General features: G+C 41.8%; 1 protein-coding gene across 2 annotated transcripts; it reads left to right on the forward strand.

Moving 5' to 3' along the window:
* Positions 1-4,390: 4,390 nt before the first annotated feature.
* myb (v-myb avian myeloblastosis viral oncogene homolog) lies at positions 4,391-13,137 on the forward strand. 2 transcript variants are annotated; one of them, XM_030404240.1, is made up of 15 exons: positions 4,391-4,572; positions 6,687-6,804; positions 6,938-7,009; positions 7,152-7,244; positions 8,041-8,261; positions 8,752-8,968; positions 9,090-9,158; positions 9,242-9,346; positions 9,776-10,039; positions 10,183-10,347; positions 10,642-10,760; positions 10,855-11,032; positions 11,279-11,377; positions 11,552-11,635; positions 11,756-13,137. In XM_030404240.1, the coding sequence occupies exons 1-15, from the start codon at positions 4,550-4,552 to the stop codon at positions 11,867-11,869; spliced, it is 1,941 nt and encodes a 646-aa protein (XP_030260100.1). In that variant the 5' UTR covers positions 4,391-4,549; the 3' UTR covers positions 11,870-13,137. The 2 variants fall into 2 exon arrangements, with proteins under 2 accessions (XP_030260100.1, XP_030260101.1); XM_030404241.1 differs by having other exon boundaries at positions 11,759-13,137.
* The last annotated feature ends 3,144 nt before the right edge of the window (positions 13,138-16,281 follow it).

Consider the following 16,281-nt stretch of genomic DNA (forward strand, 5'->3'; position numbering starts at 1 on the left):
ACATTAAGTTGTCCTGATCTCATCATCAGCAGTGTTGATGAAAGGGAAGAAGTTGAAAATGTCAGACGGTAATCCGATACCAGTGATGCAGGTGAAGTATACACTTGCACATCTGCACGGTGAAATGAAATATGAGGTTTGGCGTGTCTCCCCAATCTAAAAATAGAGCAGAATAAAGAAAGACTTCTGCTTAGGTAATTGTAAAGACCTTTTCACAATGGATGGCTCATATTGCAACTGTCAGTTTGACGAGGAGCAGCTTTTAATTGGCAGAGGTTAGTAATAACAAGAAGGAGGTCAGTCATATCGGGAGGGGATCGTCATGGACTTTATTATTTCTTCTGTGCAAAGTTTTACCCTTGGTAAGGCGTGTGCACCACGCGCGTGCGTCTCTTGAGTGGGTGGAGGTTTCCCCTCTAAAATTCCACTTCCTGCGTTTTGAAGTTGTACATCTACATGTCAAAATAAACAACTGCACATGCTCACATGGAACACATGCAGCACAGCACAAGTAAGCAGACACAAACAAGATCTCTTTGGGGTCACACAGGTGACACGGAGGGAACTCGTCCTTTGCAAATGTTTCTAGGACATTTTGAAACCAAAGGCAGAAGCAGCACCTGATATGTAAAGTAAATGGAACATATTGCCTAAGTGAGAAGTCGTGTGTGAAACAGTCTCAACATTAGCGTTACAATAGTGTCTGCAGTCACTCTATTGCATTATCCAACAAAGCCCCTCACATGATTCATTTTTCCTTGTTTGTGTTCTCCTTTTCTTCACGGAGTCGGATTCAGCGTTGAAATAAATTCGCTTCTAAGTCACAGCCTAACAGGGCTGAGGTGTGACTTTTCACACCTCTGCACAGGATCTGAGCATTTGTTTCCTGCGAAAGGCCTTTTAAGAACTCTTCGGTCAAATCTGTGCTGCCGATGTGGCCACAGAGTTTGTGGAAAGTCTGATCAATGAATCAGTGGCGGGCGAGAGGGATTGCTGAGAGAATTAATGTTGGGCTGATTAGTCGGAGTAAACAGATGGATGGACAGATTGCTAGAAGAATGAGCGGCTCAGCGGATGGCTGCTTTGTTTATTAAATGATGCAGAAAGTACATTATAGAATGGCCAATAAACTTTACCTCCATCATATTTTCTCTGGAATTTGATCATATTTAATTCTAGGAGATGCTTGACATGGTTGTCAGCAAATGGATGTCAGTGGTATCTCCAGAACCAAGTGAAAGCAGAGGATTGCAAATCTGTCAACAACAGCATGTAAATCTGAAAACAGATTAATCCTTGTGTACTTGTAGAAGACAAAGCCTATATGCAAGTGGGTGAGGGGTGAAGTCCAACCCCAAAAGTTGGCACTGGGTATGAGGTAATGCTTTACATAATTTGCCAAGGGCACAAGGCATCATGGGAAGAGTCTTTCACAGGAACTCACCCCCGGGGAAAATGCAAAACCTCCACCCTTGGCAGTCTTTGACAGGTGGTCCAAACAACTAAAGTCAACGGAGAACCATGTGTGAAATATGTGAAATTAAAATGCAATTCTGTAAGTAAATAATCAACTCTTTTATGTGTGATCACTACACCAAATATTCGTTTAGCAAGTATGTGTGATAGATATTCTTTAAAAACAATGTTTTCCCGAGTAATTATTGCTGTTTTTTAAAGGCACTGCAAGCAATAATACAGTGATGTAAAATTCCTGTGTATGTTTATATACATTCAATACCAATTACAAGCAGTCAGTCAACATGGGGGTTTACTTAACCACATAGCCTTAGAGGACCACATTCAAGCCTTAGAGGATCACATTCACTACCTGTTTGACTTGGGATCAACCCTTCCCCAACGCAGGCCTTTACACACACACACTCTCAAACACGCGCAGACAATTAACAATACACACGTCTGGCTTTCCCAACGCTAGATTTGAAAGCCTGGTGGGATGATATCTCAAGCCCAGGGGCCGTCATTAAAAATCATTCAAATGAGCCAACCTGTGCACACAATGCTTTGCAAAGGGGGCAGCCATCACAATACCTGGCCTTAACCTGTCCAATCGCGCCCATGCAAATATCCCCAGCTAAGAGTCAATGGGAGTCAGGCTTCCTGCTATAGGGGAATTTGCATACCCTGGCTCCCTTCCTTCAATTTGGTTTCAGATAACAAAATGTTGTTTTTAATATTACCCTCTAGGGAAAAGAATCATTTAGGGCTTATGCAGAAAAAAGCTAAAGACACCCACTTAACTCTCTGTGTGGGGCATCTTGTATTGGAATCTTGCACGATAGCTGCGATATAATAAAAATGATTTGAATCAATGTCGAACATGTGTAGGCTCTGTGACAAACAGTGCTACTCATGAAGTTTTTAATTTAACCTTTAGGGGAAAGACACATTTAGGGCTTATGCAGAAAATAAGCCCAAGACACACTCTTACAGATATACTTAACATCTTGAACACACACAAATCAAAGTTGAGATAAATTTCCCTTCAAATATGTGTTTAAACTGTCAAGTAAGATTCAGGTTATTACCACTCCGTGTTAATAATGGTGTTGACACTGTATATTTTTGGTGTCTTTTGCTATTTTTGGTGCCTTATTTCTTATACTGACTCACTTTTCTTTCTATGTGGGGCATCGTGTATTGGAATCTTGCACAATTGCTGCAATATCATAAACATTTGATTTGAATAGATTAGAAGTGCCACCTCCTCGAGGGACAAAAATTACTGAACAATGCTCATGTGCACAGATGTGTATGGGATTTGAAGCCTACAGGTTATTTCAGCCTGGTAACAATGCAATATAACATAGCAGGCCTGGATGTAAATTTGAGTGGCCCTAAAAGTTACGGTAAAACATAGTTTCAATGTCACACATGTGTAGCCTCTGAACCAACAATGCTGCTCATGATGAATAATAACTCACACATAACAAGTTTTATAAATAACGTTCCTTTTCCAGTCCTGTATATCTTGATATTTCTTGAAGATCTTCACTTCACTGAGCACTCACTGTTGAATCAAATAGTGAAATTTGCAGTCCACGGTCATGTGTGTATGTGTGCAGCCCTTTATCAGGCCACTATTATGATGACTGCCCTGGGACAAAAGGCTGGTCTGGGGTGATGGTAATTACAAGTGACCAGGACAATACGGTCGCGTATGGAGGAACTAATACAATGAGAAGACACAAAATACAAATAAAGCATTAACCCCCCTCCTCCTCCTCCCTGAAGTGAATGGCTGAGTGGACAGTTCTGGCGCAGGGAGGATGGAGAACTCAACCAAAACAAAATAATCATAATACATGGTGACCATTTGCCTTAATACGGACTAGTGCAGAAGAAGAAGTTATGCAATACAGCTAAGTGAAGGCATTATTATTAGTCATCTATGTGACAGGGTTGCTGGAAAAACAGGCTGAACTTGTTCCTAATTTAAATTTGGATTAATTTTGAATAAATGCAAAGACATCATCAGCAAGCTGCTGTTTAAGAATCTCAGAAAGGGCAACTTTAGGAATAACATGGCTGACACATTGGCAGCCAAATGTGCTTTAAAGGCAGCTGTCACTTGAGTTATGTGCAATAGACTCCCACAAAAAAAAAAAAAAAAGCGTAAAACACTGGATCTCTTAAATTTTCTTTGTCTGGACGAGCACAAAAGCTCATTTTTATCGCTGGAGGATAAGATCAATGGCCTTGCATGTTTTATCAGAAGGAACGTCTGTTTTTATTACAGCAGTCAGGTATTAACGTTAGCCGAGCACAGAAAACATGGGAACTTGGCTTTCCTCGCATGCCACAAGCCCATTCCGCAATTGTTTACTTCGTCCAGGCTCATAAGTTTCCTTCTGCTTTTCAACAGAGGAGAAGTAACTCCGAAAATTGTTGACAGAGAGCATCTAGCGCGGACAGAGCAGCAAAACGCGCCTTTGACAAGTGTAATGAGTAATGGCCTGGTGCCTTCAATGACGCCTCGTAAATCCTACACATCTACTTGTCTCTCAGTAGCCCTGTACAGAATAGTCCTTGAGGCACCATTATTATCACACTGACGTTTTAAATTTGAACAACTTTCAATTGTTTGAGTATATTACAGCGACATCTTCATGATTATGGAATTCGTATTATTTAATCACGTGGGAAGCGGCCATTTATTTAGATAGCACAGCATAAAAGGCCTAGATGCGTGAGTTTTCAGGAAGAACAACACGCTTCTAATGATTTCAATCACTTCTGTCGCCATGAAACAAACAGTCTGACTTTCCCCCGTGTTATCGCAGACCAAGAGAGCGAAACGTCAGACGGCAGCGAAGTACACTCCACCACGCACATGCGCAGTCGGCCGTACGCGCTCAGGAGCGCCAAATTCACCGGGATGCGAAGGAGGGGAGGAGCGCCAGCAGCGGCAGAGGGGCCGCTGCGTTTAAATTAATGTCAACCTGCCTCCTCGCCGGGAGAACAAACCAAGCGCAGATAGCGAAAGTACCGTGCTCAGCGCAACCCTGAGAGCCGCTCTACACATATTAACATGACTCGGCGGCCGAGAAACAGGTGAGTTAAAACAGAAGACAACAGTCTTTCAATATGCATTCTCTTCAACTTTTCCTCTATTTATCTAGTAACCGTTTTTTCCTCTCATGTTAGCCAGCACGGCGTGAGTCGCAGGTTAAAGGGTCTATTTTAATGACATAGTGTGTGCTTTTTTTGGTATCCTTTCATAGTTTCTTGAGTCGTGCCTTTTCTTGCTGTTGGTGAGCCGTTGTGTTTTCTCGGCCGTTGAAGCCGAGTGCTGCTGTGGGTGTCTCGCTCGCGCGCTCCCATGACAGGTGGTGGTCATCTGGCATGTGCGCTCCTCGCGCCGCTGTCAGTGGAGAGAGGGGTCTCTCTCTCTCGCTCTGTGTGTGTGTGTGTGTGTGTGTGTGTGTGTGTGTGTGTGTCTCCCTCACGCACACACACGCACACATATGCATGATCAACTTTGGGCGGGTGGTCGCAGGCGCGTGTCACACCGTGCACAATATGGTGCGTGGACACTGGTTTTAATAGGAGCTTATAATAAATACAAAATCGAACACAATGCAGCATGGCGCCCATGTATCTCTGTCTGAATACACGCTTAGTCCTGAGTGCATCGCAACAAACATTTTAATGTTCCAAATTGGCTTTTGAAGCGATTTTAAATATTTATACTTTATCGCGCTTTTTCCGATGAAAACAGATGAGCGGACAAATACCTTAATTTCACGTTTTTTACTTGCGTACTGGACTTTATCCCGCAGATGAACTGGGAAAATGCTCTTTTTCTTAACATTGCCGCAGCATCTGCTCATCGTTATTTCGGATACTGCGCCTTTCCATGAGCGCTTGTCTCGGGAAGAAGCTGCATTACTTTTCTTTTTTCTTTTTTGCATTTCCATTGTTCTGATAGAGGAATCGCCACAAACTGTAGCTCCACTCACTCTCGCCAGCGTACCACTTTCTTTATGGGCTTCGATCGGCACCAGCTGTCCCTAAGAAGCCATCTGACTCACTATCAGCTTGCGTGACAAGTTTTTACTCGAGTTTGACCAATAGTTTCAATAGTTGGTTTAATCTTTCCTACTTGATATGTAAGACAGTGCGACGCAAGTTCACACACAAAACCACGCCGCTGACTGAGATAAGAGCAATGCTAATGATTAATGTTTTATCATGTTGTTTTCAGTTGATTCATCACTCTCGAGATGAGTTGAGCATAGGGGTATTCATTGTAATATGTTGACTTGTTTGTGCACATACGACTCTTTATATGTAACTGGTTATTTTCTTCTTTGTGAAGAAATAAAGTGTTTTATAAGTGGTTTCATTGATAAAATGGAAAAAAAAGAGCTATTATTGCTGATTTTCTTAAAACAACCTCTATATATCCATTTTCTTTATTTTTATGTATGGTCAGTTTTGTTAATCAGTTATGTCAATGGACAAAAATAGTAAATATCCTCTTTAAGAAGCACACAGGCACACACCTCTCCATGGGATTCCTGTTCACCTGTTGCTCTGTATGACACCAAAGTACCCTACTAAGCTTCCACGTTGTCCATGCTCTACGTTCTGATTGGTTAGCCACCCCTCTGTGTCTATGTGTGTGTGTGCTTGTGCATGCACGGCTGTACTGTACAATGCAGCTGCAGGTCTGAACACGCCAGGGTCACGAAATTATGATCGCATGCGCCAATCCCAGTATCTGTGGAAACCAACAACATTGGAACCTGTTCATCCATCCGTCCCCCCTCCCTCCCTCCCTCCCATTTGCTTGTTCTTCATCATCTTCTCTCTCTCTCTCTCTCTCTCGCTCTCTCTTTCTTTCTTTCTGCCCTTGTGGGTGTCTTGGCTAAACGCCTGCACCCAAACCTTCAAGAATGACTGGTTCTGTCTGTGTTGACACCTGATGAGTTAAAGAGTGGGCTGAGTTCTTTATGCACTCTGTAAAGGGACGATTAGGGAGTAGTTTGGAAATGGACTGGTGGTTATTGTGCTATTATTTACCTTACTATTATCTTACACTGTTCTTTTTCAGATAGCCTCCACTTGTTATTACATTTCTCTCTCTCTCTCTCTCTCTCTCTCTCTCTCTCTCTCTCTCTCTCTCTCTCTCTCTCTCTCTCTCTCTCTCTCTCTGTTTGCAGTGTTTACAGTAGTGAGGAGGATGATGAGGAGACCGAGATGTATGAACATGATTATGATGGATCACTTGCCAAGACAGGAAAACGGCAACTTGGCAAAACACGCTGGACACGAGAAGAGGTACACACAGACACCAGTTTAATAAAAATGGCTTCTGAGTAACCTGGGAGCAGGCTGGAGATGCTGCTCTTTGCATCGGCATACAGTGTAATATGTGTCAGACAAACTGAAATATGCATTCTCTTTTTTTCAGGATGAAAAGTTGAAGAAACTCGTTGAGCTTCATGGATCAGAAGACTGGAAACTCATTGCAAGCTTACTATCTGTAAGTAGTCGGCCTGTGCATACACACAGAGACAGGAGCAAACATTAGCAATATTTGTCAATATAGTCTTGCAACGTGGGAACAAACCAAGACAGTTTTCTTTCTTTTCTTGTATTGAAATGATTGATTTCTGTGCTCCTAGAATCGTACAGATGTGCAGTGCCAACACAGGTGGCAGAAAGTTCTAAACCCAGAACTCATCAAAGGCCCATGGACCAAAGAGGAAGACCAGAGGGTAAGAAAACAGCCTTTAAGGACCTTAATGAACACAGGACATGAAACCACATTTGCCCAATACAGTAAAATCTTCACCTAGTAATGCAAAACCAACTTGATCAATAGCAGTTTAATAATGATCTGCATAAAGATGCTTCTATCCTGCAAAGGCTTCAGTCATGACCCTTTTAACCTCACAGGAAAACAGGCAATCATCCAGAAAAAAAAAAAAACAATTACTTTATGTTCCTGTTTGATTAAAGCAACCATTCTGTAGCAACTCCTTGGCTGCTGTTGCACATTTTTAGTTTCCCAAAAAGTTTGCCGTTACTCAACAAGCACTATGTTTGGTGCCTTTAAATTTGTTAGGCATTTATTGAACTAGTCCAAAGGAGTTATATTTCCACCCAGATGCCACTGTAATGATTAGCAGAGTGGCTAACGTTCCACTGGAAACTCCCTCGGTGCTCACCACCAGGTGTTCTCAATCACCTCCTTAAGTAGAAAGATAAAGAAAGGGAGAGGAGATGAGAAGTGTTCAATGATATAATGTGTAAGTTTTTCTGTGTGACTAACAAGCTCTTTTATTGTCATTTTCTTCCTCTCATATACCTGCTCTTTTTTCTTATTCTGTACCCCTTTACTTCTCCCTCTCCTCCCTGTTATTGCTCCTTCCTTCCTCTTTCCTCATGCCCCTCCACAATCATTTACTTCTTCCTTTTCAACGCTCTTCCTCCTCCCCTCTCCTCTTTCCTCTTTCTCTCTGCCCCCCATCCCCCACCTCCCTACACACACAAACACACATCCAACCCCAGGTGATTGAGCTGGTCCAGAAGTATGGAGCCAAGCGCTGGTCCGTTATCGCCAAGCACCTGAAGGGGCGCATCGGCAAGCAGTGCCGTGAGCGCTGGCACAACCACCTGAACCCAGAGGTGAAGAAGACATCATGGACCGAGGAGGAGGACCGGATCATCTACCAGGCGCACGAGAAACTCGGCAACCGCTGGGCCGAAATCGCTAAGCTGCTCCCTGGCAGGTAAGGTGGAGAATGGAGAAGAAGGGTGAAAAAAGAGAAGCTAAGATGAATCACTGAATTCTTGTTGGTTGGCTGTGCAATGCTGCGGTTCAGAGGGTAAAACAGAGGGTAGTGCGCTGAAGAAGGGATGAAAAGAGAGGAAACAAACGAGAAAAAGGATTAAGTGAGCACACAGAACACAAAATAAGAAACTAAAATTAAGTGTAAAAATTGTAAAAAGATAATTTCAGGATATGGTGGCCTTTAGACAGAAAGCCTTAGAATCAAATGACAAAGACAAAAGTAATTTGAGAAGAAACAATAGTGTTGTTTTGACCTGATTGTAGTCACTCTGTACTGATAACCTTATCAATTTTGTCTGTATCTATCTGTAGCAGACTCTGTCTGCCTGTATTGATACTGCTATCACGTACCACTAGACTCCAGGATGTTTTATCATGTGTTTTGTAATGAATACCTCATAAGCTAATATGTATTAATCATGATCCAGGACTGACAACGCTATAAAGAACCACTGGAACTCCACCATGAGGCGAAAGGTGGAACAAGAGGGCTATCTCCAGAGCGCGTCAAAGAACAACAGCCCCTCCCTCTCCATCAGCCATGGCTACGTCAAGACCAACAGTAACATCATGGGTTTCCCACACCACTCGCCCAGTCATGCACAGCTGCCACTCAACTACGCCTACATCACCGACACACACCGAGTGAGTTGGCTTCAAATCCAAACTTGGGATGCCGGCAGAAGAACAATGATAAATGATACTGATTGTGTAGCTGCACGTGATTCATTGTTTGATGTGGACGTGTGTCTGATTGGCTGTGCAGGTACCGTTCCCCATGGCATTGCATTTGAACATCCTGAACATTCCCCAGCATGGAACCGCTGCTATACAGGTAAGAACATCAAGGAACCGCTGATTGCAATAATGAGGAAACATGTTTGAAATGGGGCTAAAATCTGCTACTCTTTCTCTTAGAGACACTATAGTGAGGAGGACCCTGAGAAGGAGAGGAGGGTGAAAGAAATCGAACTGCAACTCATGTCAACAGAAGATGAGCTGAGAGGCCAGCCGTCACGACCAGTGAGTCGCGTGCAAGTGTGTCTGTGTGGGTTGTGACAGCACAATTTATGTGCATGTGTGTTTGACCCTGGCTTTGAGGACAGTGGTTGGATTTGTGTGTTTGTGTGCAGAAGGAGGAGGAAACATCTGGGGGGTCTGTTTCTGCAGAAGTGATGAAATAGGACCTTCTTCTCAACATTCTTGTGTGTGTGCATGACCCCTTGTGCAACCCTCTCCTCAAAACTGCTGTCACTCTTTACATTAGAGTTCCCTTTCTTCTTCTCTTTTTCTCATTTGTTGATTTTTACACCTCTTCCCTTATTGTCAGGCTTGCATTTTCTCTCTTGTGTTTGTTTGACACTTTTTTTTTACACTCACCACACTGTTCTTATTTTTTTTTAATTTGACTGTTATTTCAAGCCCTGACTCTTTCTGTCTTTTGCTCCCCAGATTAATATGCCCTATTCAAGCTGGGCCAGCCACAGCCCTTTGACCAGCAGCTCAGAGGGTGTGTCAATGTTATTACCTCATCACCAGGCGGCCGCACCCGCCCTGCCTCTCGACCAGAGCTGCCTACCTGAGGAGAGTGCCTCCGCAACACGTGCCCACAACAATCAATGCCGCCACAATAACAACAACAACAACAACAGCCATCACAGCAGTTCAACGTTCTCAAATACTATTCCAGAGTTCATGGATTCTGTCATTGATTCAGTAAGTGTCTTCATTTAGTCATTTTTTGGCCTGTGTGTTGTGTAACTAGATTTTTTTTTTTTTTAAAAGATAGTGTAGCAATTAGCAACATAGATTTTACCCAGTAGTGGGCCTTGACCCATATTTTCCCACCCTTTCCCCAGAGCCTCTCCTCAGTGGATGAGGCCACTACCAGTGGTGTTCTCAGAACAGACAGGGTCTTGCCCAATCAGGGCTCAAGAACTGCTCAAGAAGCATGGGCTGGTTTCATCTGCTCAACTCCCAACAAGCCTTCACCAGGCAGAAACCTTCCCTTTTCACCCTCAGAGGTAGTTAAAGTAGCTGCATGTGAATCAGAATTCATCCAATCACCACCATGCCGCCTGATCATCAACAACAACCAATCATTTAGAGTTAGTCTTTCTGCTGTTGATTCCATAATTTTTTATTTTATTTCAACCATTTCGTCTGTAACTCATCTTTCGAAGCATCGGTTTCACCATTCCGCTCCATTCCTGTAGTTTCGACCAAGTGTGCTCCCATGATCTGCCAGATTGTTACCGCTTTAAAATGAACCCGTCAAGCTACTTTGATTGATTGGTTTCCTTCCTTCTGTTTCACAGTTTCTCAACCAGTCAATGAGTTCAGAACACTCAGACAGCGACAGTTTACCACTGAACTCGCCTGTGGACTCCAAGCCTCTGATCGACCACACTGTCAGGCCCCAGAAGGAGAATGAAATGTGAGTGGAGCTGTCTCTAATGTGTTTAATGTGTAGTTATGCATGATTTGCTACAAATTAGGCTTGACAAACAGTCTCTCTTTCTCTCTCTCAGGTTCAGGACTCCAAACATTCGTCGTTCAATCATGGAGTCATCTCCTTGCACACCCACGCCTTTCAGGTCAACCCTGGCCCTCCAGGAGGCCAAGTATGGTCCAATGGTGGAGTCCATCAAGCAGGAGCCGATGGAGTGTGCCATCGATCAGCCCCCTCTGAAGAAGATAAAACAAGAGGTACTTTCCACTCAAAATAAGCATGTACACATATGCAAAAGAACAAGTAGTCACATTTGAGACTGAAATTTGACTTTATATGGTGAGAAAGCAAAGATGAGAAGTGGAGCATACTTTCAGTTTGCAGTTGTGGTAAATGATTAGAGTTTGTTTCAGTTTTGCAACACACTCTTGATCAGCCTTGGGATTAATGACAGTCACTGAAGTCAAGGAAGATACGTGACCGTGATGTGTTTTGGGTCGTAGGTGGAGTCCCCATGTGAGAGGAGCCCGTGTATGCAGTGGGAAGGACAAGACCTTCACACACAACTCTTCTCCCCCAACGGCCCAGCACAGGAAGTACCTGTAAGTTCATGTCTTGTAATGTGAAGTCAAAGCTTAATCATAAGATGAACTGTTTGAAAAAAACAATTCAGAGTATATGAAAGACCACCTCTCCCCAGTTCCCTGTACTATTGTACTTTGAGTGCTGATGCAGAATGTTATATAACAAAGATGGGTTTTCTATATTTTCTTCAGGACCTACTTACGAGCTCATTATTGAGTGAAGATGGACACAAAGCCTACCACTTCCCTCGCAGAGGCATGAGCAGCCCACTACAGGTATATATACATGTGCTTGCATGTATCTATCAATTCATTCATTCATCGTTTTTTAAAAATGATGCTAAAATTGTTTTCATTGCACAATAAAAACTCATCCTCACGTCCTCTTGTCGACAGCAGCTTCCATGGGATGAGGTGACCTGTGGGAAAACGGAGGAGCTAGTCGTTTTGACCTCGCCGCAGAGCCACAAGTACATCAACTCTTTCCCTACGAGGACACTGGTCATGTAGACAGACACACGTGTTGATCTGGACACATCAACATCCCTGCACTGCTGCGGGTTACATATTTGTTGTGGTACAACAGTTGGGAGAGGCTCTATGCCATTGGTGTTTATACACTCACACTCGTTGGATTTCGACCAACCAAATACTATATACATTTTTTGTTTTGAAAATCTTTTATATAGAATTTGCTTTTGGTTTGTTTTTTGTTTTTTTCAGAAATGTACGTTCTATCACTTTTGGTCTTGTCATTGTATTATTATCAATGTTGTATTATAATTGGGAAATGGTGGCTATATAATTTACATTTGGGCTAATAATTCCGAATTTTAATATTAATATAAAGAACAAGTTGATTAATTTATTTCCTTTTTTATGATGACTTTGTTATTGTTGTTTTTTTACAATTGGCCAATGGAGCAGTGTTGTTGCAAGTATTTAAGCCCTGTTAGCATTATCATAAATCCAAAGGCATACTAATTACTTCGATACTGACCTCTGTATTTCAGTCATGAAAGTTTTCACGTCTTTATGGTTTTCTTTGTCCTCTTTTTCTTTCTGGGTACAGTGGGTCTACTGAGAATTTCAAGTGTTTGGTCTGTGCCGCCTCCTGTAAACACTTTTAACTACTGAACAAGAACAGCTGCATCTGTTCTTACATTATTATTCAACTATGAGTTGCTTTACACCACGGAAGGGGCCAGCCTTATTAGTATTACCCAGTTACCACATTGGCACCTTTATTTCATAAAAAGTTTTCATTTCAACTTTTAATTTAATTCTGGTCTTGTATGGAAAAACATCCAACGAACAAACATATCATATATATTGAAATATAAATATATACATTTTATATTTATACATTAAAAAATCTGAACTGAGCTTGTATGTTTGAAACCATGAGCATTTCCCAAGAGTCAGACCAAGCTGCACTTGAATTTTATATTCTCCATAAAAAAAGTGAGAGTTCGAAACACTGATATTTTATACTATGCTACAAACAAAAGCCCAATTGAAACTTTTGTATGTTGTTTTTTTTTTCTTTGAATAGTTTTGTATTGTTTTTATTCAATCAGCATTTTGATTTCTTACTAAGACTGCAGTAGACCGTGTCAAACACTTAGCAGACAATCTTTTTATACTTCAGATGCCTTGTTTTTATACTAGCTTTTTCAGCAAAAGTGATTTTATAAAAGCATTTATACATGCCAAGTTTTCATGTTTTTATACTTTTATATACTGCCTAGTAAATAAAGTGTGTTGTTTTTTTAACATCCTTGTGTTCAGTGTGATTTTGGAAAAAGATACAATTTGCAAGAAATGGTCGCGTTTCAGATTCATACACCAAGCAGAATATTACCAGAGAAACCGCTAACTGTACCTTTTTCTACCTTTTCAGGAACTGAGTGGCTAGGAGCTAGCTTGTTAGCATGCTAACTACGATAGACGATCTTAAAACTTCAGAACTTTCAATGCTGGTAATAATTTTAGCAAATTTTTAAATATTTTAAACTCAAATTCTGGCATATTGCACCTTTAAAGAACATAACATAATAGTAATAACAATTAAAAGCTGTTCCACAAAGACAATAACCAAATACTTCCGTATATTTAAGCTGGTCATATGCTTTTATTAGTCACAACATTAGCACATAGCAGTGGTTTAAGTTACAGGCGTAAACACAGTGCAGCCACCACGCTGTCTGCAGTAATTCCTCTGTTGAAAGTGAATTTACTCTCTGATGTCTACAAAGTTCAACTTATCTCTCGTATTCAAATTTTTTGTGAGGACTGTAGTATTCAAATACTCCACCCTGACCTCCCACACACTCCAACCTGCAGATACAAAGGTTTGTTGTCATAAAGTTGAGCTCAGCATATCGTAAAAACCTTCCCGCCATCTGCCAATAACTAAGCCAGCCGCTGACGGTCGTAAGCAAATGTATCCAACCGTTGCCTCTTTTTTCCGTGGACAAGGGGCCATTTGTGTGAATCCTCTATGGCTACAAAGAGAAACTTTACTGTGGCCGCTCTCAGAACCGTGATCACATGCGAATAGACTGCGTGCAATCAGTGTATAAAACAGCAGAATCCTCCCGCACGTGTATGAGCTCCACGTTCAGTCTCTTGAGGAGACTTGTTTTCCTGTGAGGCCACGAAAGCCAAGGGGGCCCAGACTCAGACCAGGTGCTATATTTACACCCTTTCGCTCCCTCCTTCCCTCCCTCCCCCCCTCTCCTCCAGCCACCTGCACCCCCACCTCACCCTGATCCGCCACAGTGCCCTCAAATATAGATTCCCATCTCAAGTATGAGTCTCGGAGGGACACATAAACAGAAATGACATTCACCGCGACGGACACAGCTAACAGGAACTGTGATATTTGAGGCAGAGTGGAAAAAAATAGTTTCCACGGGGGTGCGTGCATTGCTTATTGCAGCTTTATGTGACACATACATTCATCTATTCACATGTGGTTTCAACTATTGTAACAACGATGGTGTCAACAGATGATAGCACAGTTCTGATGAGGGTAGTTCGAAATTCAGAGGACGGGTTTTTGAAATTCTCTGTCAGCAATCGTAGTGTGTGTGGTTTTGTGTGTATGCACTTGAGCCGGTGTGTCATTTTGTGTGTGTGTGTGTGTGTATGGGTGGATGGGTGGGGGTTGTCTTGTGGAAAGAGGCCAGAGCAAGAAGCTGACTTTCACATTGGGAATTTCACCATCTTCTACTACACCCAAAAGAAAGGAAGAAAAAAAAAAGAAAAAACCCAAAGCCACCAAACCTCATGAGATTTACAGACACCTGCTTCCACTGAGTGAGAAGGCAGCTGCCTGTGTGTGTGTGTGTGTGTGTGTGTGTGTGTGTGTGTGTGTGTGTGTGTGTGTGTATGAGTGTGTGAGTGTGGGTGGATGGATGGATGGATGGATGCATGGTGGCTTTTTGAAAAAAAAAAAAAAACGTGAATGTGAATAGTTGGTCATCGCAGATCTTTCCTCCTCATCACACTCACACAGCGGACTCCAGCATTAAATGCAAAGCCCTTAATCAAGTGAACAGTGTAACAGAATATGAGGAAAGTGATTGTGTTATCACCGACAGCGCAGTGCAGCAATAGTTTGAGAAAGGCAGCAGGAGAGTGTGATAGTACACAATATCAACAAAACAATCCGCTCACATTGATATTGAGTTTTGTCGAGTTCATTTGAGTTCAGACCGAAAGAAAAATGAAGCTTTTTTTTCTATTGTTGTTCCCAAAGAGGCAAACAGACAGTCAAATGACAGAAAAAGTATATGTTGAGTTCATTACAGCGCATGTAAAATAGCGAAGTAGAAATTAATCTGTGAAAAATAAAAAGGTATGGTAGGTAAGTATTGGTAATTAATGTCAGCTGTTGCAACTACGCTGTAAATTGTAAAGTTGACTTTCCTTAAAAAAAAGGCCATGAAACCAATTACCTCAGAATTATCAAGTAAAGTACATTATTACATTTAAGTTGTATGAGCTGAAAAGCCTTTGAGTTATTAGTCCAGTTCATTTGGTCATTTTGAGATAACCGTATTTGTTGACTTATCTATTTTTTTTATATGTAAGATCACTTTGTCAGATTTTACAGTGTAGTGTCTGCCCGACTGCTGCAGGTCGGTACACTGAGGCATGGGGAAGTTAGACGTTAATTAGCTATTAGTTAAAAATGGCAACATCTGCTAAAGTAAAGAAGATAGCAGTTGGACGTTTCCCTGGGATACATCGCGGAAATGACCCGATAATAATTCGCTGCCTGTTGGAAAATAGCAGAATAGTATTGTTACGTAACGTTGTGGTAATCTTCGGTAACTTTTGAGGTAGTTAATGTGGTCATGTCAGGGGTCAAACTGTAAAGTGAAGTGTTGATTAAAACATTAAAGACAAATCTCAGTACTTAAAGACACATTTAAGTTGAAATAATTATTAAAAACATTTAAAAACCCAATTATCAACATCATGATCGACAGTAACAATCTTGCAAGACCTGCCTGTACGTTCCTCACTGCTGACGAACATAAACATGTGCAACTTGTTTACTACATTTAAATTTTATTCAGGATGCATGATGCTGAGCATGATCGACGATAATGGAAATTAATCCATCTATTTATTTACATAAGGCATCATTGCATATATGTTTTAAGCAGTCACACAGCAAGAAAAGATGAATCATGTATAGAAAAGCTAAAATATTGGTGCATGAAGCAGCGTTTTGGTAATCGTTTTTGGATTTATGATCAAAAATATGACGCAGACCGTTGTGTTTTACGTGTTCTTGTGTGAGAATGTGCAGCCACTGCAGTCCAAGCTCACGACATCAGCTGGATGTATCAGTGCAGCGGAGGAAAATAAGTCGGGAAAGACTCTGGATTTAGCGTGCAACTGGT

The sequence above is a fragment of the Sparus aurata genome, chromosome 22 (genome assembly GCF_900880675.1).
Source record: "Sparus aurata chromosome 22, fSpaAur1.1, whole genome shotgun sequence".
Taxonomy (NCBI): domain Eukaryota; kingdom Metazoa; phylum Chordata; class Actinopteri; order Spariformes; family Sparidae; genus Sparus; species Sparus aurata.

What these genes read in the sequence shown, in the direction of transcription:
- myb (XM_030404240.1), top strand. Translation starts at nt 4,550, where the DNA reads ATGACTCGGCGGCCGAGAAACAG. An exon ending in ATGGAACCGCTGCTATACAG is followed by an intron (nt 9,159 to 9,241) that starts GTAAGAACATCA and finishes TCTTTCTCTTAG; the next exon opens with AGACACTATAGTGAGGAGGA. An exon ending in GCATGAGCAGCCCACTACAG is followed by an intron (nt 11,636 to 11,755) that starts GTATATATACAT and finishes TCTTGTCGACAG; the next exon opens with CAGCTTCCATGGGATGAGGT.